At 37.7% G+C, this 25473-nt stretch overlaps 1 protein-coding gene across 2 annotated transcripts in view; it reads right to left on the bottom strand.

The window, feature by feature from the left end:
* Positions 1-25473, bottom strand: part of SLX4IP (SLX4 interacting protein) — a 210141-nt gene that overhangs the window by 14782 nt on the left and 169886 nt on the right. For both annotated transcript variants that reach the window (XM_054574056.1, XM_054574055.1), the window contains 2 exons: positions 11334-11411; positions 8476-8561 (listed from right to left, as the gene is read on the bottom strand). In XM_054574056.1, the coding sequence (XP_054430031.1) occupies positions 8476-8561; positions 11334-11411 (164 nt within the window). The remainder of the gene's footprint in view (positions 1-8475; positions 8562-11333; positions 11412-25473) is intronic.

Below are 25473 nucleotides of genomic sequence, written 5' to 3'. Positions count from 1 at the left end.
TTTCAATTCTTTATGACTTTATGTAAAGACAAAAAGAAATTTATTCTTGAAGATCAGTGTGATGCCTAATGATTTTCAGGAGCATCAGCACTCTGAAACATGATGAGTGGTTGAGTTACTATAAGAAAAGCAACCCAAGTAGAGCAAGAAATATGACAATGACCAGAACATTAGGCCATGATGCAAGGTGACCACATAGAAGTCACACATCTTAAAATGAGGAAGAAGTTTCTTTTTCTCTTATTTCGTTTCTAGTATTTTCTTAAATTATTTGATAATTAGTAAGTTAAGGAATTGGAAAGGGCTAAACAGGTGGGATAGAGTAATGAATAATTAAAAGAGGAGAAATACATATGTGTACTGACTCAAAGGAACTGCAGCAAAAAAGGGTAAATAAAAAGGTAAGTGGTATCTCATGAATTCCACTGTGGATTGAGACTGTTTTCTCTAAAGATGATAACGATGGAGGACATTTGTACTGAGACAACAAAGAAAAAGCACTTGGTACAGGGACTAGCACCTGGTAAATGAGTCTTCATGAGATGCCCATGAAGCAGGCATGACCTTCCCCATTTCAGAGATGAGGAAACTGATGCCCTATGATGCTAAGTCATCTGCCCAATTCCCATGGTGAGGGGCAAGTCTTTTGTTTCACTTGGTTTCTCTGGCCCTATGTCCCTTTCATTTGCACTCCATTCTCTGCCTCCCTATGAAAGGATGGGTCTCTAAGGGGAAGTGGAGCGCAGGCTTGCTGATGCTGTTGCTGCCTAGGTTAGTGGGTACTCTAGTATTTTTTCTTTAATAATTTTTTTTAAAGTTTTGTTTTCTTCTGAATTGTTGACTACACAATTGTCTTATGTAGATCTAGGGAAGTACATAAAAATAGTTGCAAAGAATGTTAACCTGAAAATAATATCAGTGAAAAAAAAATCAAGGAAGTTATTAATAGGAAGTATGCATTTCACAGGGATTTTCCAGTTTTTATTCACTTGCCCTCATAAACCTAAAAATAAATCCTGAACAACCTTAGGCTGCACAGTTGGGTCTTTGGTGCCATACAAGTGTGACAAAAATTTGGATGTTGTAACAAAGTTTGCGAATGTGAGGCCAGTACTTCTTAAAGGTGGGGAAGAGTACTGACTACTCCGGGAGCTGACTGAAAGCTATTTCCCTTTAACTAGAAAAACAAAAAATACATATAACTTTTTTTTTCAATTTCAGGGAATTCATGAATCATAGGTTAATAATGCCCAGTTTAAAATGAGAAGGGAAATATCTGTGAAAAATAGAAACTTACTGGAAATTGCCCTAGTCAGGACTAGCTCACCTGTGGGGGTCTTCTTATTGAAAAATACCTCCATCACAGAAGCCTGGAGTTAAAAAATGTCAACACCTGCAGGAAGGCTGCCAACCCTTCATTTAGGGTGATAATCTTTTCCCTAACATCTGTTGGCTGAGCATGTGGGTCTGGAGAGGGTGGGAGAGGGAAAAGGTGGGTAAGTATGTAGTCCAGCTCCATAGGTAGTAGGACTAGCCAAAAGAGGGCCCGTTGTGGCTCCAGTTGCTGGTGGGAAAGAGCTGTCAGAGCCAGACAGAAGACATCAGAGATGACTGTCTTATTTCAAAATTCTGTTCAGAGCTGGCCCTCTGCCCAGAGATGCAAAAGAAATAGCTCTTCCAATTTTCCTTGAACACAGACAGCAAGACCCCCTCATTCCAAAACTCCAATCTCACTAGTCTGGGAACCTTACCGCATTTATGAGACTGTTTCCTTGGGAAAATAAGTACCGAATTCTAAATCATCTGTTCACTAATGAACTTTCCAAACAAAATCCACTCGCATGTCAAACTCTGTGCTATCACTGTGGGTGTTCTGATGATCATGTGTGCTTTTAGGACTTTGGGCCTGACGAGTCTGCTGTCTCCAAACTCCTATGTACCTTAGAGAAGTTAGTGGGTCCTTCCTCCAAAGCTGCATTTCAGTGTGAGCCTACTGGCAGCACTGGAAATAAAAGGCATTTTAGCTGGGTGGTCTCTCCTCTTCTTCTTCCTCTTCTGGATGTTAGGTAACAGAATTGCCCCTGAAGGTCAGATATTTATGCTCTTATAGTATCCCCTGAACTTATTGTATTCCATCACTAACTTGGTGGCTAAATGGGGATTTATCATTTAACTTTTTGGTACTTCAGTTTTTATAACTGCAAAATGAATCTGGGCTGGCAAGTGGATACAAACAAAACATGAGGGTCTTGAGCCTCTTCGGGAAATATTAGGTACAGATAAATATTATCAGGTATTCTCACATCTAACAGGGAGAGTAAAATGACTAGCCATCTGCTAACCTGGTATTAATGGCATTTACATTAACTCTTTGGAGATAATGGAAATGGCAACAATACTACTGCATAAGCGCTTCAGAGTTTACAAGACATTTTTATATTCATTATCTCGCTTGATCCTTAAAACATGTTGGGAAGGCCTCACTTTTCCCTCTGCCTAATGAGTCAGGGGACTAATGCTCCAAGAAGCCGAATGACTTGTCATCCAGTGAGTGAGGGGAAAGGCAGTGGTCAAAGCAGGTCTTTTACTTTGAAGTCTATCTCTTTCCCATTTGTTCTATTCCCTGCTGTGGTTTTCCTAATTCAGTCTATCATCTAAGTGGTCAGCAAAGGGAGATTAAAGGTCTCTGCATAAATAAAAGTACATTATAGGGAGAAAAGCACAGAGGACCCAGATACAGTCTATCATATTCTTTCAGCAGAGGGCAGGTTCCTTTGGAACACTGAAGGGGAAGACATGAACCATCTCATTTAGAAATACCGTTGGCTAATCATTTAGGAGAATTTTATTATTAGAAAAAGAAAACAACACCTTAGGTTACTGTAACATACAAGCAAAGGATAGATAATCCTTAAAAAAGTGATTTCATCTGAGAAGAAATTTTTTACCTTCTCTGACATAGTCCAGAATAAGTTTTCTAGCCAACCAAGAAAATTTCATCCCCACCACCAGCATTTTCTTTAGCATCATCCACCTGCTAGTCCACATAGGGACTAGTGGGCGATGGTGGATGCTATAGTTCCCATCCCTGCCCAAGGAAAGCAGCCCACCTATAGGCCCTTCTGAGGGCGTGGTCTAATTTGTTCCTTAACTGCGTGCTGACCATGTGTTCTGACCTTGAGCACTGGCCACAGATGACTGGAAAAGGTAATGGCAGTTAGCACAGGCAGTTAGCACAGGGGGGCAGCAGGCAAGATGGTGAACATCAGTTAAGTTCTACTGCCACTAAGCAAAGGGATCCTGGTCTCTAGAGAAGCCTCTTTGTCATGTGTGCCCCAACATTGAGGCCCCGTTAGCACCAGCAGATTGAGCACGTCTACTCCCTTGAACTTAAAACCCAGCAAAATGCCAGTCAATATGCAGAATAAAAAGGAGCTCGCATCACAAATTGAATTTCATGAAAATATTAGTACATATATATCCAATTTTAAAAAACGAAACGCCAAGATCATCTAAGGCAGTCATCATTATGGAAAACATAAAATTGAGGACACAGACACCTACCACACAGCAGTATCGTACAATTGAAAGGTAAATTTTAAACTCACAAAGTTACTTTCCTTACAATGTAAGAAGTTTTTATACAGTAAGGAGTTTTCAAATACAAAAATACTAATAGAAAAATGGACACAAACATAGAATTCACAAGTGAATGAGGCCCTAGTTAAATTAAATACACACTGACCTCTGTTATCAAGTATGAAGTAGGGAGGGGTACAGACTAGATCATTAACAGAGTCTATCTTTGGGTTGGGAATTGTGGATATTTTTACTGTATTTGTATATATTTGGATTCCAAACTTTTCTGTACAATGAACATGTATCATTTTGGTAAATAGTTATTACGTGAAAAAACTAAGTTCAAAATGCTGTGGGAAATGTGAAATATGGAAACGGCCTCTTCCCACTCGAGGAACATTTCTCAGTGCTTCAGGCATCTCTTGTTTACGGCTTCCATGTAATTTACCATTGACATTGTTTAGGAAATACAGTAAGATGAGAAGAATGGATTCTTACAAAGACTATATACATCATGAAAAACATGGGAAAAAATCATCCACTACTTATTTTTTTCATACAAAAAAGGTTTTCCTTGAATGTTCTGATTTATACTTATGCAAAAGTTGTCTTATGAGAGTTAAATAATTCTTTCATCAGCATATATAAGTTAGTGCATAGTCAAATTGTTCAGTAGTTTATTTCTTCTATTCTAAAAACTTGCGGACTAAAATGTTTCCTTATAATTTCTATTTATCTTTCCTAAGATAAAATATAATTCCACTCCATTTTTTTAATTATCATTTTTAAATCTACAAGTTCTCTGTTGTGCAAAAATATTTAATGGGTTTTATTTAGCTATATTTTCATTGCTTCCTCTGATAGAAATTCAGTGTGAGAAAGGATTTTTGAGATAATCTGATATCCTTTTCCTGGACTGAGAGTAGGGCCATGATCCACAGAGGTTCAATTACATACAGCTGAGAAACACGAAAGCCAAGCTAAAAATAACCCATGTGAGGGTAGTTTACTGCTTCTTCAGACTCATTTTCATTTCAGTTTTATATTCATAAACTAGGAGAATGCTTTGGCACTAAAACGTAGTTTGACTTAAGTGGTAAAGTTAGTGCTTCAATATTGTCTCTTGTCAGGATGTGCCAGTAGCCCTATGGATGTGATACTACACATAGCCCTGTGTGGCTGGGGTATGTCTGTACAATCTTGACTGCTATTTTCCCAGATTGGGCACAACACGTATGAACATAAGTATTTTATGCATAGACCCACATTTAGGTAGCACGAGTATTAAATGTCATTTTTTGAATTTTCAAAAGTATAACAGACATTTACCACTTAGATTTACAAGTAACAAAGAAATTTAGAATTTTGGACTTTGCTTCTGAATGGCAGACAGAATCCAACTGAACTACAATGGTGCAGAATGGATACATCTTTAAGAAAAAATGAGGCTCTATTTCAATGACACTTATAGGTCACCAGGATAATGTTCAGTGCCCTCCATCTGCCAAACTGTAAGTTCCTTGAGGGCAAGAACACTTTATTTTTCTTAGTTGTCCCAGGCCTACCAAGCTCTTGGCATAGAGACAGCATGCAGCAAATTGTGTCAAATGGTGACAGTAAGAACAGATGAGAAAGGTCTCAGGAGACTAGAAGGATTGGCTGCAACAAATGCTCTGAGACAGTAGCCTTATGCTGATCCTGAAATGTCCAAGATATATACATATATAATTTGTGGTTATTTACATAATAAATTTATTACTTTGTAAAGCTATTGGTTTGGTTATTATTGGTTACTTACTTTAATATAAAATAAAAATAATAAGTAATTTGGAATTTCCCAAAGTCTCCTGGGCTTTATATCTGAGAAAGAGGTTTCTACACAAGGACTTGGGTTTGTAAATATGAAAGAGAATACTGTTGGAATTAAATATAGCTATGTGTAATAAAAAAATTTATTTTATACTCTTCATATTTCTAAGGGAAAGGGGGAGCAGAAAAATAAATTAAAGGTAAAAACTTCCCAAATGACTCCCCAGCACCACTTCTAGCAATAGGTCAAACACTGAGGCTACAAGAGCTTCAGGATTTCTTATGAGAAACTGTAGTAAGAAAAATATTTTACAATGACTCATCTCATAACAATGCCCTTTCTTCCCAAAGTACACATCACAGTTCCCACATCTCTGGCACATGGGCACTCGGTGCAGAGCTATTGCAACATGAAGCATCTCCCTGTACCAATGTTCCTCAATGTCCCTCAAGGTGACAGACCTCCCTGGAGCTGCAGCGGGTCAGGGGGCAGCAGGGCTGTGCTCATCCTGCATCTCTTCCCCCCAGAGCGGGATTACTGCCTTTGTGCTACTTGATCTGGAACAGCGGGTCTATTGTGCAGCCACCTTTTTAAGAATGAGGGGTGAAGTGCAGCTGGCTTCCCTGTGTATAGGCTGAAAGAATCCCTGTGCAGAGCCGTCCTGAATAGGCACTCCTAGATTTCCTCACCAACTGTTGCTTAAGACACTGAGGATCCCAAAAAGGAAGAAAGAAAAAGATGAAGGAGAAGGAATCTGCTACTCAAGGCTACAGCACAAGTACCGTGCCCAGGTTGCTGCTTAGGTACTGGCTCACTCCGTTGTCACTTCTGTGGCCAGCAAGAGAAAGTTCAGTAAACAGTTACTGGAAAGTAACTGGAGTTTAAATTGCAGAAAAAGGATCTCCAAAACAGCTACTCAGGAAGCCAATCCCCCAGGCCTTGTCCAGTCAGACGTTCCTTGCTAGCTGGGTAACACACACTGGCTTTGGGCTTTTGAAATGTATAAAGGAGTAAGAATGCCACCTCTGGGTCAGAAGGCAGTTCTGGGAAGGAAGGACTGTTTATTGATCCTTACATAGCTGAGACAGAAGGGCTCTGCAGAGGTTAAATATCAATGAAGATAAAGCTCCAAGACAATTGTGGTAAAAGGACTGCTGTGTTGTTGGCTTGATGGGTCATTTGTAAGAGAGAGGGTCCTCTGCTTGACCTGGATATTTTATGGTTGATAGGGACAAGCTTGAGGAAGCAGCAGACTGGAGGCCTGTGAGGAGAAAAAACATACAGGTGAGTAGGCCAAGCGGAAGAGCCTGTGTCAAGGGATGGAGCTGTCTAGCAGTGCTAGGCTTTAGTTGACTCCTTTGCGTGTGTGGATGGGAACGTGTGTGAAGGGAGGACCAGAGATGGGGAAAAAGGGCAGCTGAAGGGACAGAGCCTGACCGCATCTAAAGAGAATCCCACAAAACAGTGAAAAGATCCTTATGATGTAATGGTATTTTTCTTATAAGCAAACTTGGTCATCTCTGATACTGTTATCACTAGAAGTTAGAACATTCTGAAGATAAGAAAACTGAACTGGCTCATGTAAAAGGCTCATACCAGTCAACTTCTAAGAATGAAAATTCTTAACATTTAGGAAGTCAAGATTATAGGATTTAAATGACAGCAGCTATAGAAAATTTACATCTGTATAAACACCGGTGCCCCTAAGGAGGATAATATTTTATTTGCATTGAGATGTTTTAATACACCCTTAATATTTTAAGATATAAATATTAATACTACATATCATACAAGATCTCATTTTTTCTCTATTCCATCTGAAAGCAATACTACTTTCTAGTACAGTTAACTGTTTTCTTAAACCTCAGATCAATTTCTTCATTGCTTTGACTCACTTAAGCTATTATTACATTATATTTGTGTGCCAATAGCATTATTACTTCAGTATTTATTAATTTACTAAGATAACATTCTAGAAATAGTTCACAGAGTAAACTTGTAATACTTTTCACCAAATTTGCTTTATTAATTTAATTTTTGTGTATACTTAGAATTTTATTGATATGTAAAGAAATAAGGGTCATGCTGGCTTTTCTGATTTGCTCCAGATGAAGGCCTCTAAATTTAAATACAAGTTCTCTGCTCTTGACTTTTTCTGGGTCTCTGTTCACCCTTATTGCCTCTGAAAGACTCTCCCTATGTATTTATTTAAGATGAGATAAGAAGCTGGTTTTAGACCATGTGGGCCAAATTTCAAATGGATTAAAAATAAACATAAGCGGTAAGTTAATATTCCCATAAATTATTTTAGAAGCATAATCATGTCACACTTCATGTCCAAGTTTAATGTCTGCTACATTTTCCCCTCATTGTTAAAGTTTTAATACAGATGTCTAAAACTACGGAAAAAGTTTTGTACAGAGGTAACTTCAAATAGACTGGATTGTGACTGAGGCAAGATAACACACATACAACAAGATTCTCTTCAATGTCTATGTTAAGCTTAAAAGACAAAGCTTCAAGCTGCAACACTACAGGACTTTTCTGTATCTATTTGTCTGAATAGAGAACTCCAATGAAAGAGTAACAGGATGCGATGGAGAGTAAGACTTAGCATGAGAAAAGAGAGGAAGAAAACGAACCCTATCAGCTACGAAATAACACACTGGGGAAAAGTACTGGTTCTCATGAAAATGTCAGTGATTCACCATGGAATAAAATCCAAAAGCCACTGACCCCAATGAAAGCTTCCAGTGGAAACATGTGGATTTTGCTTCATTTCATTTAAAGACTTCGCTTTGTTTCATTTAAATACTATCATAAACACAATCACAGTTTTTGTAAAATGTTGCTTTCTCATTTAAAATTGATATGGAAAAATATTGCTAATCAAAATTTATTTTCAAGTGGTCTTACAAAAACCCTATATCAATTAATCAATATTATCATGCAAAATAGGTAGGCTATTTTTGGTCCCTTAAGACATATACTAAGTGCTCAATAGTTAAATGCCAACAGAAAAAAATTCTTTAAAAACTTTTTTTTAAACAATAAATCAATAGTTAACCAGATTTTTTCATACATACCAATTCTTCATTCTGCTTTGAGAGATCATGACTGCATGAAAGCTTACTGACACAGACCACAAATCTGTCAGGGAATACACGAAGTTCTGTACAAAACAAAGAAAATCAATTACTAGGCATCAAAAACCTATGAACACGCTTGGTGCCAGATTTTTAAGTTACAGCAATAAGTATGGATGTATGAAACACATGTGTCCCCTCCCCACCTTTCACTCTTTGCCACCTATAGGGTAGGGCAAGTACAAAACTCTAGGAAATGCAGAGGAGGCTGCAAATCGGTCTGCCTGAGCCCCTGGACCATTACATTACATGAACCCCCCAGGCAGGGCCTTTGCAACCCTCCCCCCATATCAGTTCACTGTTGCTCTGTTCAGAACTCACATTTGGGAAGCAGGATCAACATTTCTAATGTGAGTGCAGACTTAAATAGGAAGAGGAAGAATATTAGATAAAATCTGAAAACATGACTTGTGAATGTTCTTATTAGTTTGCCTACTGTGTCTTTGGTCAACTGGTCTTAGAGAGGCACCTAAAATGGAGGGCAAACTCTCAATCTGAATAAGGCTATATAAAAAGGAGTTTCATTAATTAGGAATTAATGATCAAACCATTAAGGATGTGGTTAAATACACAATAGTAAAGATGATACAACTATACCACAGTCACAGTAATCTAATTATTATGACTTCTTAAAGCAAAAGACTTCCAGGTGGGGAAGGCTGAATGTCACCTGTGTCTCTACTTTTCTCATCTGTCTGTCCCTCCATCCATCTGCGGGTCTATACATCATCCACAGGTTTGTCCGTCCGTCCGTCCATCCATCCATCCATCCATCCACCCACCCGCCCCCCCCACCCACCCACCCGGTTTCCACCTATCCCTGGAGTGATGTTTGGCTGATGCTAACCAAGTATTTTCTGGGAGGTTGGAGAGTGTCTTCTCCTCCCTTCTCTATACTTGGTTGTATTGCTCGAATATTTTTGCAATACACATGTATCACATTTAAAACAGACATAAAGCCATTTTTCTAAAAGAGAAAACTCCCCTTTCAGATGTGACCATGTTTTTAAAGACATAAATCAGATAAGTGAAGCCTTTTACATACATTGCACATTTCCAACAATGAATGGCAATGTGAAGGCACTAAGGTAATGGCATATCTCAATCTGATGCACTTGGAAGCCAAGCATGAAGGTGTCAATTATGCAAACATAGAATTTAAACAGTTAACACCTTACCCCGACTTGGCTAGGTTAAATTACAGCAAAAGCCTAATGAGTTGATGTTCCAGTAACAGCTCTCTCTTTACTTCTCACCTGGACCACTGCTGTCTCCTTGGTGGCGGCTACTCTTCCCTATTCCAACTTATTCTGCTAAGCACAAACAGGTTAACAGTTCTAAAAAACAGCTTCTCTTATCATGCTCAAGCCCCTCTGGTGGCTCCTTAGTGCCTACCACGTACTATACAAATATTCAAAGCCCTCCATGATTGGGACCTAACCTGTAGCTCTGGTCTTACCCCCACTAGTCTTCCTCATAGAAACCCCACGTTTCAGGGATCCTGGATATACTTAAACTCTGACCCTTCATGAATGTCCTATTTGGCCAGGTGACCAGGAATGGACTTTGAAAAGCCAGAAAACCAAAATTATCAAAGCAGTTAGTATTTATTCATTAATTCTTAAACTATCTTACTGAGATAAATGGTAAGTAGTCAGCTTCCACTTTATGGAAGGGGCAACTGAGTCACAGAATTCATTAGTTGCCACTCACCCTCCTCCCCAAATATCGTAACACTTAAGTACAGCTGTTGGTGCATCAGAATTAAAATTCAATATGGTCAGTTTTATCAATTATTAGTAGATTAGAACCAGAATTCTAAATTAATCCAGTCTATCAAATAATTTCTCTGTTTTGTTCCTCCACTTCTTTCTGTGAAAAATAAGAGTGATAGAATGTAGGTTCTTAATATTTTGGTGCAGGGTATTATGTAAACAGGAAGCAACTTCTGTATCCCTTTAATTAGGTCATATTTGAGATTTGCATTACTTTTATCTTTAAATAAAGTAAAGATTTAGGCAACAGCAATCTCTACATGAAGAGTAGCTTAGGCTACATTTTAACGGATACAGGTTAACTGGCTTATTTTACTAAGTGACGTGAGTAAACTGGAAGGCCCTGTTAAGAGAGTAATATATTCAAATGAATTTAAAGTTAAGAAAGTACAAATAATGGCAAAGATTCCAAGACAAAACCTCTATATAGTTGATTTTTAAAGTGCCTGTTTCATAGTTTATATACTAAAATCATCCAAGGAACTTGAACTAGATTTTCTTTCCAGTGCTCACATCAACTTGGAGAATGATCATTAGCATCTGACTTTATTGTTGGCTGGACATGTCTGACATCATTTCCTCAGTGGACATCTAGACTTGGGGAAGTAAGGGGAAGCTGGCCTCATCACACAGCTAGGAAAGGCTCTGACGGCTCCAGGCTGGGAAAGCATTTTCTTGTGCACACGCTTGCTCCATAACCCAGGGCTTCAGTGTGCACAGGCAATAATGAAGTGATTCATAGTTTAACTCCTGTGAGTCACTCTGGAAGCTCAATGAAAGTGCTGAGATGCAGCAGGAAAACACAGCATAATGTGATGACCCAGCTCACCGTTCTCAGGCAGGCAATAAACAGTGAAAATTGAAAAAGAAATAATCACAAATGTATGGAAACACTCTTATTTTATATTTCAATTTCATGAAGGAAATGAAGCAGGTAGGAATCCTTATTCCTTAATTTTCTTCCCTCTCTAGGGCAATTTAATTGTGCAAAATGTCTGACAATGCAAGAAATCAGTTTCTTACCAGGATTCTGTGAACCCCCAAAGCAGCGAAGGCGTATACCTCTCTTGAGGAAATAGGCTGTGATTTGAAAGCCATAACCTGTAAAGTAAGAGGACATCATTAGGTTATAAGCTTGTTTGCACTGAATCCCACAGGCCAAGCCCAGTGCCTGCCATCCAGTATGCATTTAGTAATTATTTGAAATTAATTATTATAGTAATTTCATTGGCTCATGAAAGAGACAAGGATCAACAGAGGGCTTCACTTGAGAGGAAGGGGAGAACATTACAATCTTGGCTCTTCTAGGAGGCTTGGCCGTAACACCCTGGTCTCTGGTCCCTGAAGTGGCTCAGTTGCTTCATTGGTAAAATAGAATAAATGAGGAGGCCTAACAAAGAGGCCTAAAAATCAGGCACTTCATATATGGTCACTACTTCAGGCTAAGCTGGTATACAGATCTTGGCCACCTTTTGATACTCATTACTTATGAGCTTAAAAAAAGAATCATTTAATACCTATAAATAAGTCATTCTAATCCAAGTACAATAAAGCCTTTATAAGAATGAGATGGAAAAACATATAAGCCAAAAAAAGAAAAAGAAAATCCTTCAATTCATGAGAATACATAATCTAAGAGACCAAGCTCACCAAGTATTGGCAAGAATGTGGGCAGAGACCTCATACCTTGCTGACAGAAGTACAAATTGATAGAGCCACTTTTAAAATCTGCTTGACTATCTTAAGTGGAACTTAGGTATGAATATGCAGGTGTTCATAGTAACGCTTTTCACAATAGTCCCAATCTGGAACCAATACAAATATCTACCAATATTTAAAAAAAAAAAAAGGGTAGGGCAGGGGGAGTCAGTCATACACTGAAATACTACACTGCCCCTAAAAATGAAAAAGCTACAGCTATAGGTCATATCAAAAACAAAACAAATTCAAATCTCACAAACACAACGTTAAGTGAAAGAAGCCTAGCCCAAAGGAGTCTATTCCATCTATGAAAATGGACATATTACCATTCATCTTACAGGGCAGTCACAGAATTTCAGGTGATTCACAGAAAATACAAGCTGAGTTCCTTCCTTTTTTCCTCCCTCTGCTTCCAGCCATTCTCCAGGTAAAACTACTCTGTTTGATGACTTTCCTGAAAAGACTAAATAAAGTGTTCCTATTAACATGGTTGAGTACTTGGTGGGAGAACCAGAGTGAAAGGCCTGCCAAACAGGGGTGAGGGTCTCCAAGTTCTAAAAAAACCTCAGAGACAAATAGTATTTTATCTATGAAATTGGAGAAGCCAGGAGTTGCAAGAGGTGGTCTCCACGACCATCAGATTCTTCAAAGTCAATGACTATCACTTTTTTGAAATAACTTGTATATAAAAAACACAAAGAAGTTTTCACTTTTACGTTCGCTATTCTTCTAATACTCCTGTAGAAAGATCCAGAGCACTAGTGACCACAGACTTGATGTCCTGTCTAAATAAGTACAGCTCTGACAGCACAATTGCTTTAGTTACAAGGGTTGCGAAATAATAGTGACATCTACGATAGGATAATCTCCAGATTAACTGAGATGAATTTTTCCTAACACACTTGAACTAGATTACATTTTGGTTACGTGTTTCCTTTGCTTAACACATCGAAATATGCACACCTGTGGCCTTATTCTGAGTGCTTCAAACAAATACTTCATTCCTCAGGTCAGTGAGAGTGAAGAAGTGACTTCCACATCAGTTTATTTGTCCCACTGCTGAGGGGAGAAAAATTGTAGGAGAGAAGTCCTTTACAATTTGGGATTCACAAACACATATAGAAAATTTTAAAATGATTAAAAAATAATGATTTATCATGTGAGTCTTCCAAAGAACTGAACAACAACAACAACAAAAGCAATATCTAAGTCATTCTGCCTGTTCTGGCAGATCATAACTGACCCATCTCTCAGTAATTAAGATTTAGATGACATGTTTAAAATGTACAAAATCTCCAGTAATAAATATTGTTATTAGGAAGAGGCTAAATCTAAAGCTGACTATGAAAGCTACAGCTTTGAGTTCAGGAAGTCTGCTATCTGAAGATAAAACTTGAGTGATAACTAAATCCTACTTGGTCAACTAAACAATAAAGTCTCAATATGAACACCTTTCCCTATAGAAAAATAAAGCAGTATAAGGCAAATTCTAACTAAATGATTTATTACTGGAATTACTAAGAGAACTGAATTTATTAAAACCTGTCTCCCTATACTCCCCACACTCAGGATAGGATTATGTTAAAAGGAATCATTCCTAAACTGGCCTCTTAATTTCAATGGAAAACCCTGCCTTAGTGGCACCTACAAAAAAATGGCAAGTTTAACATGTAAAAAAAAAAAACTGCACCTGCTTATTACAAATACCATTGGCCATAGGAAAGTTTATTGTTTAAAGAGAAACTTAAAAAGAGATTAAACACAATAGGTACTTGTACCAGTTCCTATGGCAAACTGATTTTGATATAAAAACAAAGAAAAACTACTGCTGATGAAATATGCTGAAATGAAATCCTTAGGGAGATGTATACTTGATTTATCCATAGATAACAGGCAGTGATAAAGACTATATTCTTATCTATGTTCTTTAATGAAAGTGATATCACAAAGTTCAACAGGCCGCTGAGATTTTGTACTGAACCCGGGCTACAGCAAAACTCCACTATTTTCAGCTAAATAGAAACTTGGCAAAGAACCCAGGAGTCCCTTTGCTTTCCCTTCTAGGGGCACCAGCTCCCAGCTTGCTTCATTGGTGTCCTAAATGCACGGATTCCATGTTAGTAGGAGATTGGGGGGCTAGTGGTGGTTGTAGGGTGGGGAACAAAATGAAAAATCATGAAATGGTAAGCTTTTCATTTGAAAACTACTTGACAATGGCATTCCAAGATTTTCAGACACTTGTAAATAATGTTTAAGTGTGCTTGTTTTCTTGCTAGCTCCTGTGGTCTTCCTAAATCTGGAAAGACTTTAGATAGAAGACACTGGGCAGTTAGAGGAAGGGCAGCTTTGTGGTGGAAGCATCGTTTCGTCAGGAGTTGTCAGGTATGTGTATTTCTAAAAATAATTTATATTCCTATACTACTACTGTTACAAGATGTCCAGTACAAGTAAGAGTCCATCTTTTCCCCCGGCCTCTAAGGAGCTTCAAAAGTCTCCAATCCCTATGCCTCCTGCATTCTGTAATTTGAAAAGAGCTGCTTCTCTCTACCTTTCTACAATCTCCCAACCCACAATGAAGCCCAAATGACCTGTTACCACATTAACTTTCTTCTGGCTTACCTGGTTATTCACCAAAGAACATTAATCTCCAAAAAAGAAAGTGGGGAGGAGTAGTCAGTAATATTTATGAGAGGAAGAAAGGGCAGTTCATGTATAAGGACAAATCAGAGTTCTGCCTATTTTTATTTCCTATTCTAAAATAAACTGCTCCATACTCTGGTTTCTCTTCAGATCATATAAATCTTTTGCCTTTTACTAAAATAAACTGCTCCAAAATGGGTTTATTAGAATCTCAGAGACTTTATGAATAGAAAGGGAAAAAACAACAATAGCAACAAAACCAAATATGAGTTGAACAAATTCCATCCTGGCTTAACAAGGCAGTAGATTAGTTTTTAAGTCATACTGTGTTCCAATAAGTAATACTTTTTAAGGGAGTGGTCATTTATTGGGATTATTGTATTTCATAGTCCCAAGAAACGGAGAGCAAATATCCAACCTGGAGATTTTACTGTAAAACTATCCAGCCTCACTTGTTTTCCAGGGGACACATGGCCAAGGTGAGTTGAGCTTCCCCTGAGGCTGCCTAGGGGAGTTGGTGGTATGGTGGAAAGCCCTCACCTATGTGTTATGAGACCATTCACAGTGAGCCTGGGAAAATGTTTCTCGGTGCCCCGGCAGGGAAGCACCACTTCACAGTGGGCTCCATCCACACCACATGGCACTTCTCCCAAAACATAAGGCAGGTTCAAGAAGGCTCCTCTCCCTGAGGTGACTTCTTCATTAGTATCATCATTCACAATCATGAGAAATCTCAAATATCAGAAAAGTAGAAATATGGTGCCAAGAACACTCCAAAATTCACCATCTAAACCCAATAAATAATGGATAACATCTTGTCATATTTCATTTACATACATAATAACCATTTCAAGAAAATTAGACTTCATAACACTTTACTCTTAAATATGGAAATGTGCATTCCCAAACAATAAGGACATTCTCCTACATCATCAAAATTCTGTGATCACAACTAACATGACATTATTGCTCAATCAAATAACCAGTCCATACTCAAATTTCTCAAACTATCCCCAAAATGTATATTGCCATTTTTTCTCCTAAACTGGGATCAAACCAAAGACTGTGCAGTGCATTTGGTTATGTCTCTTATACCTTCTATGATGTAGAACAATTTCTCTCTCCCTGTTCTTTTATTCTTTTCCTATAACTCTGATATTTTTAAGATGATGAATGATCCCCCCTCCCAATTCGGGGTTTAAATTGGTATTTAAAAAAAAAAAAATCTCAGTTGCCTACATACAAATTTTCAACCTGCATACTCTTTCTGAATGCCAGCCATTTATTACTTTTGATGACTTCCTTAACTGCTGCAAGAAAACGCAGGTTCAGACTGAAGCTATAATTACAATTCAAAGTCTAGAACATAGATGATTTAAAGATTTAGCTCTAAAAATAATTTCAAAGAATCAAATTTTAAATTTACAGAGAGTTATATTTTTAGCAAAGGTAAGATTACCTAAGCAGTTGGATAGTGGTCTCATACTTGTTTTACGAAAGGGTACTTGGTGGCAATTGGATGGCTATGTGCTGACCTAGAGGCAGCCCGGTAGTGCATGCCAACCACTTTGGACTGTGACTATTTCCAGTCCGAGGTCATGAGTCAGTTCTCATTCTCCACCTGAAGATCTGGGTGAATTCTAATTAAGAGGGTAGGATAGAAGGAGCTGATATGTACTAAGTACTGAAAATGTCTTACATGTTACACTAACTACACCAGGAACATATAAAGTATTTAAAAGATGGGGTGTTTTAAAGCTATTTCATTCAGGAAAAAAGAAATTATAACTCATTACTTTTGAAACTGTGTCTACGAGGAAAGGTATACCTGTCTTTATCAGGAGGCCAAGGGTAAAGATGACAAGTTTAGAACATAAACAAAGGCTAACTGTGAGAGAGAACTTTAGAAAAGCCGTGATGGGGCTCTCCGAAACATATATAGGCCCATGTGTGACCTTCAGCATTGCTAGTGATAAATGGGGTTGGAGAAAAGGAGCTTGTTCTATGGGAACCAAAAAACAAAAGTTCTTGTCATAAGTTTAAGAACACACACACAGGATCCCAGTATAAGACCACAATTGGGAAACAGTATGGGTGGCTAAGTGGAATATTTGGTCCTGGGCTAAAAATTTCACTTATTACCCAAAGCATTCAGAGATTCCAAAAAGGTTCCCTTGAGATAACATTTCATGTCCTTAAATAAAGACAGTACTGGATTCTGAGTCACAATAAAGCTATGTCTATTTGATGCCAAAACAAATGGGGCAAACTGCTTAGTTCCATGTTTAAAAAAAACAACAAAAAACTGTAAACAAAATAATTACTTGAGGCCAAATTTACTTAGAAAAAAACCCCCATTTTCTGCCTGTCACCTCACTGACTTTGTATGTAATACCACTAGACACATGTGCTATTAATTTTATTATCTATAGAATCCATCACAGATTGTTAACAAAGAATGAGAAAGCAGCTGTTTTCAAGGATGCAGCCTTGAGAGAGCATTTGTCATGGAGGAATCTGGACAGTATACATGGCTGAACCCAGTATCTGAGAGAATCCAGATGTCATTCTACGTGGCAGCCAACATGGAGAGGTCCAGACTTCCGGTCAAATGGAGGCATAGGTAAAACACGGCTCTCCTCCTCACACAACCACATCAAAATTACAACTGAAATATGTAACCAACATGCAAAACTATCAGAAATTGAGTTAAATGGAAGTCCGACAACTATGGAACTAGATACCATGTCCATCCAGACTGGTAGGAGATGCAGAGATATGGAGACAAAGAACAAGCTGGACTCACATGTGCGGTAGATAAAAATTCAGAAGGGATATCTCGGGAGCAAGGAATCCCAGCCCCACACAGGCCCCCAGCACAGGATTCCAGTGCCAGGAAGAGAAGCCCCCCATAACTTTTGGCTGTAAAAACCAGTGAAGATAGAGCCAGTGGAAGAAATTACTGGATTCTCAAGCAGTTCCTCCTGAAGGGTCTGTACACAGACTTACTCACTCCCTCTGAGCTCCAGCACCAGGTAGTAGCTTGAAAGGTATCAGTGGCATACTGGAAGAAACTATAGTGCGTGGCATCTGGTGATAGCTGAGGGAAAACTTTCTCCCAGACAGAAAGATGGGGAGAAGCCATTGTTCCTTTTTTGGGCCCTCTCGCCGCAAAGCCACAGAGACAGCAGGCAGGTACCCTATCTGAGATTCCATCAGCCTGGCTCACACAGTTCGCCCTGCTCTGGTATACCCTGAGGCTCTGCCCCACCCAAATTACATGCCCACCCAAGCTTATAACAGTGATTTTTCCATATGAATGTCTTAGCTCAGGCTTCACACCTTCCTAAATCCTCTCAAACAAGCAGCATCTGGCCTGAGTGAGCCCCTAGCCCCTCTACTTGTTAAGTGGCCCCAGGCCTGGCATTAGCAGGAGCTGGCCTCAGATCACTACTTGGCCCTGTCTGGGAACCTCCAAGCTGAGCACAAGTAGCAGCAATCTGCAGATTTCTTTGTAGCTCATGCTGGGTAGCCCTGGGCAGAACACAGGTGGTGGGTGAAGTTGGCCTGCACCACCTGGGAAACCCCAAGCCCGCTTACCCAGTGGATAGTTACAGACCATGTCATAGCACCACAACCCTGCCCATGCACAGCAGATCCTCCATGGAGGGTGGAGGTTGGTGGTCAATGGTCATAGCCAGTCCTTGCAGCTAACTGGCCTGAGTAAATCCCTCCCATTGACCTGCCAACAGCAATCGAGGCTCAACTACTAAAGGAGGATGTACTCAGCACATGTGAAGGCCCACCTTGAGTACCCGGCTTGGGTCATAGGAGAGGCTGTGCCACTGGACCTTACAGGACACCTACTACAATAGGCCATGCTACCAAAACAGGGAGTCATAGCAGCTCTACCTAATACATAGAAACAAACACAGGGCGGTGGCCAAAATGAGGAGACAAAGAAACATGGCCCAAATGACAGAACAGAACAAAACTCCAGAAAAAGAACTAAAAAAAATGGAGATACACAATCTATCAGATGCAAAGTTCAAAACACTGATTATAAGGATACTCAAGAAACTAGGTGAGGACCTCAACAGCATAAAAAAGATTCAGACAAAAATGAAAGATACACCAATTGAAATAAAGAACAATTTACAGGGAATTAACAGCAGAGTGGATGACGCTGAGAATCAAATCAATGATTTGGAACATAACGAAGCAAAAACAACCAATCAGAAGAAGAAGAAGTAAAAAGAATCCAAAAAATGAGGATAGCATAAGCAGCCTCTGGGACAACTTCAAATGTATCAGCATTTGCATCATAGGGGTGCCAGAAGGAGAAGAGAAAGAGCAAGAAATTGGAAACCTATTTGAAAAAATGAGAGAAAACTTCCCTAATTTGGTGACAAAAATTGACATGCAAGTCCAGGAAGCAAAGAGAGTCCCAAATAAGATGGATACAAAGAGGCCCATTCTAAGACGCGTCACAATTAAAATGCCAAAGGTTAAATACAAAGAGAGAATCTTAAAAGCAGTAAAAGAAAAGCAGTTAGTTACCTACAGGGTAGTTTCCATAAGATTGTCGGATGGTTTTTCAAAAGAAATTTTGCAGGCCAGAAGGAACTGGCAAGAAATATTCAAAGTCAAGAAAAGCAGGGATCTACAGCTAAGACTGCTCTACCCAGCAAGGCTGTTGTTTAAATCAAAGGTCAGATAGCTTCCCAGACAAGAAAAAACTAAAGGAGTTCATCAGCACCAAACCATTATTATATGAAATGATAAAGGGACTTATTTAAGAAAAAGAAGACCAAAACTATGAACACTAAAATAGCAATGAATACATACCTATCAACAATTGAATCTAAAAACAAACTAAACAAACATGAGAAACAGACTCAGAATCATGGATGTGAAGAGTTTTTTTAAAAAAAAATTTTATTGTTGTTTAATTACAGTTGTCCCTATTTTTCCCCCATTTCTCTCCCCTGCCCTGCCCCCCACATTAAATCCTTCCCCCCTGCCCCTGATGTCCTTGTAATGGGCCCTTCATACATACATGTTCCTTGAATTGACCCTTCCCTTTTCTTTCTCCTGTTATCCCCCTCCCCCCTCCCCTCTGGTCACTGTCAGTTTATTCTTTATTTCCCTGTCTCTGGTTCTGTTTTGCTTGCTTGTTTGTTTTGTTGATTAGGTTCCACTTACAGGTGAAATCATACGGTATTTGTCCTTTACCACCTGGCTTATTTCACTTAGCATAATATTCTCTAGTTCCATTGATGCTATCATGAAGGATAGGACAAACAGTGCTTTGATGGTTACTAGATGTGAGGGGGGCTTGGGGGAACGGGTGAAGAAGTGAGGGGATTAAGAAGTATAAATAAGTAGTTACAGAATAGCCATCGGGATGTAAGTACAGTACAGGAAATGGAGTAGCCAAAGAACTTAATACACATGACCATGGACATGAAGAATGGTGAGGGGATTGCCTGAGGGAGTGGGGGTGCTGCGTGGAAGGGGGCAAAGGAGAAAAATTTGGGACAACTCTAAAAGCATAATCAATAAAATATAATAATATTAAATGAAAAAACAAACTAAGCAAACAATAAGAACAGAGAAAGAATCATGGATATGGGGAGCATTTGATGGTTGCCAGATGTAAGGGTGGTTTAGGGGAATAGGTGAAGAGGAGAGGGGATTAAGAGGTACAAATAGGAAGTTACAGTAGTTACAGAATAGCCATCTGGATGTGAAATACAGTAATAGGAAATGGAGTAGTCAAAGGACTTAGACACATGTTTCATGAACACGGACAATGGTGCGGGGACTGCCTGAGGGACTGGGGTGTGCTGGGTGGAGGGGTAAAGCGGGACAAATTGGAACCATAGTAGCATAATCAATAAAATATAATTAAAAAAATGAAAAAGCTTCTCAATGAAGACAAAATTTTGACAAAAACAAATACAGAAATTATCATTTCAGATTTCTTTCTCATATCATTTTCCTGTTTTTTTTGTTTTTTGTAGAAATATGCCCTTAATATTAAATATAAAAACCATGCTTAGGTTATAGGCAAGCAAAGATGAATTAATATTCAAAACGATGGTTCCTACAATCTTAACTCTGCCAAAACTTGCATAATGATCAGACTAATATAACACTCTGTACTTATAAAGTCAAAGTTCTCTGCAAAACCCTTTGCTCACCTTTAAATAACTATGCTTAAAAGAAACAGATTTTTAATTAAATGTTCTAAATAAGGTAGCTGGGCTCTGGTAGGGTGGCTCAGTTGGTTGGAGTGTCATCCCATGCACCAAAAGGTTGCAGGTCCAATCCCTGTTTGGGTCACATACCTAGGTGGTGGGTTTGATCCCTGGTCGGGGCACATATAGGAAGCAATGGATTAGTGTTTCTCCCGTTGATGTTTCTCTCTCTCCCTCCCTCTCTCTCTATAAAATCAATAGACATATCCTTGGGTGAGGATTAAAAAAGAAAAAAATAAAGATATAAGGTAGCTGGTTTTTTAAACTGTGTTTAAGGAGGCTCCTCTGCAACAGCTTTCAAACTTCCTCTGCTTAAGAACACCAGATGAAACAAATCCCCTGTGGCCTCCCTGTCTTGCACGGGGTTCACTCCAACTCTGAGATTCTCCAACGCATTCAATGAGAAAGACTTCATGAACCCCTGACTATTCTAACAGGATCACGAAATCACAATATAAGAAAGATCTTTGACCCACTTTTAAGTTGGGACCATATTTAAATCATATACACACACACACACACACACACACACACACACACACACACACACATATATATGTGTATGTATAAAATTTTATTAAATTTCTTGGGGGTGATATTGGTCAGGAAGATTATAAGTTTCAAGTGTACAATTCTACAATATATCATCTGTATATTGCATTATGTGTTCATCACCCAAAGCCAAGTCTTCTTCCATTACTATATGTGTAAACCCCTTTTACCCTCTACTACCTCCCCCTAAACCTTTCCCCTTTGTAAATTATCTTTTAAAAGCAACACCAAAATACCAAATGAGAAGGTGCCACATCTACCCATGTGCAACTCAATTTTTCCTTTACTATCTGAACTCGGGTTGCAAACTTAAATACTTAAAGGGGCAAGACAATTAACAGGAGAAGGCTGATTAGAAAGCTGGAGAAAGCAGATACCTTGTTTAAGGGGATGACAGTTCCTGAATTCTAGCTATCAGCTGCCACTGAAAACTAGGGAATAGGGTACCAGATTTTGGGCCTTCCCAGACAGGTTGGCAATCAAAATTTTTACATGAACTCTCCCAAATATTAAATTAGCAATGAATTCAAATTTTAAAAATATACTGTGTAGTCCAAATAAAATATTTCTGAGGGCTGCTTTAGTTTTGCACTGCCGGTTTGCAATCTCTAATCTAAATTCCTCACACTAGTTGAAGTTTATTTTCTTGTCTTGTGTCCTAGGCAGAGCTACAGGAAAACTGGCCATGCATGGCCAAATGCTTGAATAGGTAGTCAGTTTCAATCTACTAATTTAAACCCAGGTTCTTAACCTCACTGCATAGGACATGTTTGTCTACATCTCTTTCTGACATTTCTAAGACATGACGATAACAATACACACTTAAGGGTTTTACTTTATGTGGGGGGATGGAAAGATTATACTATTTTAGAAAACATTAACTGTATGAATGTGTGAGATCAATATTTTTTAGTAATCACAAAACTTACATGAATAATAACAGGACTTGGAAAGATTAAGTATTAGCATGCACTTGGGTAGAAGGGCTACTCATTATAAGGCTGAGAATTATTCCCTTATTATTTCTCTAACAAACATGTACTGAGTGACTATTATGTACCAGACAATTCCAATCAAAATCACAATGAAAATAGTTTCTTTGTCTGTTCATGAGGGGAGGAGGTAGTCTGGAGGTTGCTAAAAATAATTCTAAAAATCTAGGGGAAAAAACAAGTAAAAATAGTTAAGGAAAAAATACAAAATAAAAAATGTCTTTTTTTCCTAATTAAAAGTAATGTATACAATACTTAATATACTAAAAAAAAAAAAAAGACAAAAATAAAAAGGTGTAAGGAGAAAGTTAAATCATCAACAATCCGACCACCAAGAAACACTTTGTCACCTTAGCTTTTGATATTCTCCAGATCTCTTCTTAAGATATTTACTCACATATATTATTATTTCTTTTTACAAAAATGGAGTCACATAAATGCTGCTTTATAATCTAACTCTTAAAAAAGATTTTATTTATTTATTTTTGGGGGGGGAAGGGAGGGAGAAAGAGAGGGGGAGAATATCTATTGGCTGCCTACAACTGAACCGGTGACCTTTCGGTTTATAGGCTGGCACTCAATCCACTGAGCCACACCAGCCAGGGCTGTAACTTAATTTAAAAAAAACAACAAAAACCTCAGTGTTATGAACATTGACTTTGTGTATGTTATCAGTTAGGAATCTACTTTTATTCTTTCCCAAATGAATAACCAATTAACAGTCACTAGAAGGTCCCCAGTGATCTGCAATGTTGGCTCTGTCACATATAGGCCTCTCTGAGTTATTTTATTCCACTGACTTATCAGTCAATACACACTGTATTAATGACCTGAGCTTTATTGATAATAAATCTTAATATCAAACAGTGCAAGCTCCTCCCCTGATCCCCAGCACTGTTACTAGTCTTCACCAGAAGCACTTGGAATTATTCTTTGCCCTTTACACTTCTACACAGCTTCTGGTATTAGCTTGTCAAGTTGCAAGAAAAATCCCTGTTGGGAGTTTGATATTTAATCTACAGATCAACATCTTTATGATAATGAGACTTCCTATGCATTTAATATGGTAAATCCCCCAATTATTTTTAAGTATTTTAAAATGTCTTTCAAAAAAGTTCAATATTTTTCTACATAATGTCCTAGCATACTTTATTAAGTTTATTATGAATTACACTTCCTAGTTTTTATTTTTGCCATTATACATGTTAACTCCTAAAAATTACATTTCCACTTATCTGCTGTTACAATTGACTTCTGCATGTTAACCTGCAGCTGGAAAACCTATTAAACTCTCTTAGAAATTCTAACAATTAGTCTGTATATTTTCTTTAGACTTTTCTACATATACAATCATTTATCCCCAAAATAACACTTGTCTTCATTTCTGATTTTTTCAACTGTATTTTTTTCCCCATCTTATTGTTTAGGTTGAAACTTCAGTTAAGTATTGAATATTATTGTAAGTATCTTTGTGGTGCTTTGGATTATAAAAAGAACATTTTTAATATTTCACTACTTAGAACAATATTTGCTGTAGGTTTTTTGTTGTCATAATTCTAATTTTCTAAAACTTTTTATTATGAATGGTGGCTGCTCTTTTTGTATCTACTGAAATTATTATATGCATTGCTCTCCTTTAACTTATTAATGTTGTAAATACTACTACTAAGCTTTCTAATGCTAAACCAAGTTTGCATGATGTCATTATTCTTTTTTCTACATTGCCAAATTTGGTTTAGGATTTCTGCTTTTAGGTTTGAATGAGACTGACTTGTAAATTTCCTCTTTTATTGTCCTTATCTTGTTTAGTGTCAAGTTATACTTATCTCATAAAATAAGTTGAAGGTATTAACTCTTATTTAAGTATATAAAACTGCAATTACCAGGTTCTTAAATTTTGAGAGGATTCACCTGGTAAACTATTCAGACCTGATACTTTTTTAAGTAGTGTTCCAAATTCTTTAACAGGATCTATTCAGGTTTGCTATTTATTCTTAACTCAATTTTGTTTGTAGTTTTCTACAAATTTTTCCTTTTCACATAAGTTTTGAAATTTACTAGCATAAAGTTGTTCTTAATGGTTTTTATTAGTCTTTTAATCTCCACTGACATTTAATTACATCTGTTTTACTATTAGTTTTTAAATTTCTAATTATTCTCTTCACTTTCCCCCACCCACTTCTTGATTTTAATCTCTTCTTAAAAATTTTTCAAAGAACTACATTTTGGCTACTTAAAAAAATCCTCTCTACTATATATTTTTTTCTGTATCATTAATATCTTTATATTCTTTTATTTCCCTCTTCTATTTTCCTTGAGTTTATCTGTTTGTTCTTTACCTAACTTCTTAAGCTAGGTTCTTAACTCGTTCATTTGCAGCCATTCTTCTTTCCTAATGTAAATATTTTAAGGTTACAAACTGCCCTGTGTAGGCATGTCCTACCAGTTCTGGAAAGTAGTCTTGTAATTATCATTCAGTTTTAAATATTCTCGGATTTCAATTAAGATCTCCATATATTATGTAAAAATATGCTTTTCACTTTCCAAAAGTTTTTCTTTATTATGTCTAAATTTTATTGTAGTTAGAGAATATGATCTGTGTGATCATATTCTTTAATTTTTTTTGAGGGCTGCTTAAATTAACAGTTTAATGTGGCCTAGTTTCATAAATGTTCTCTGTATGGTTGATTAAAATGGGCATTCTCTGGTTGAATTCAGGTTCAAAATATATCCTTTGATTCAAGCTTGTTAATTCTTTTGATCAAATCTTTTATAGGATTTTTAACTGCTTGATCATTTAATTAATGGAAATGGATTGAAATCTCCCTTTATGATGGTAGATTTAGCAATTTCTCTTTATTTTTGCATTTTGCATATTATTAGAAATTGTATTACATGTACATAGGTTTAGAATTATTCTATCTCCGAAGAATTGAACCTTCAATCAATATTCTTTATCTTTAGCAATGTTCTCTGCATTAAAGGTTTTTGATTTGATGCTAATATACCTGCTCC

The sequence above is a fragment of the Pteronotus mesoamericanus genome, unplaced genomic scaffold (assembly GCF_021234165.1).
Source record: "Pteronotus mesoamericanus isolate MK-2021 breed Mesoamerican mustached bat unplaced genomic scaffold, CSHL_Meso_final contig_25, whole genome shotgun sequence".
In the NCBI taxonomy this organism is placed as follows: Eukaryota; Metazoa; Chordata; class Mammalia; order Chiroptera; family Mormoopidae; genus Pteronotus; species Pteronotus mesoamericanus.
This window is presented reverse-complemented; position numbering and strand designations above follow the sequence as displayed.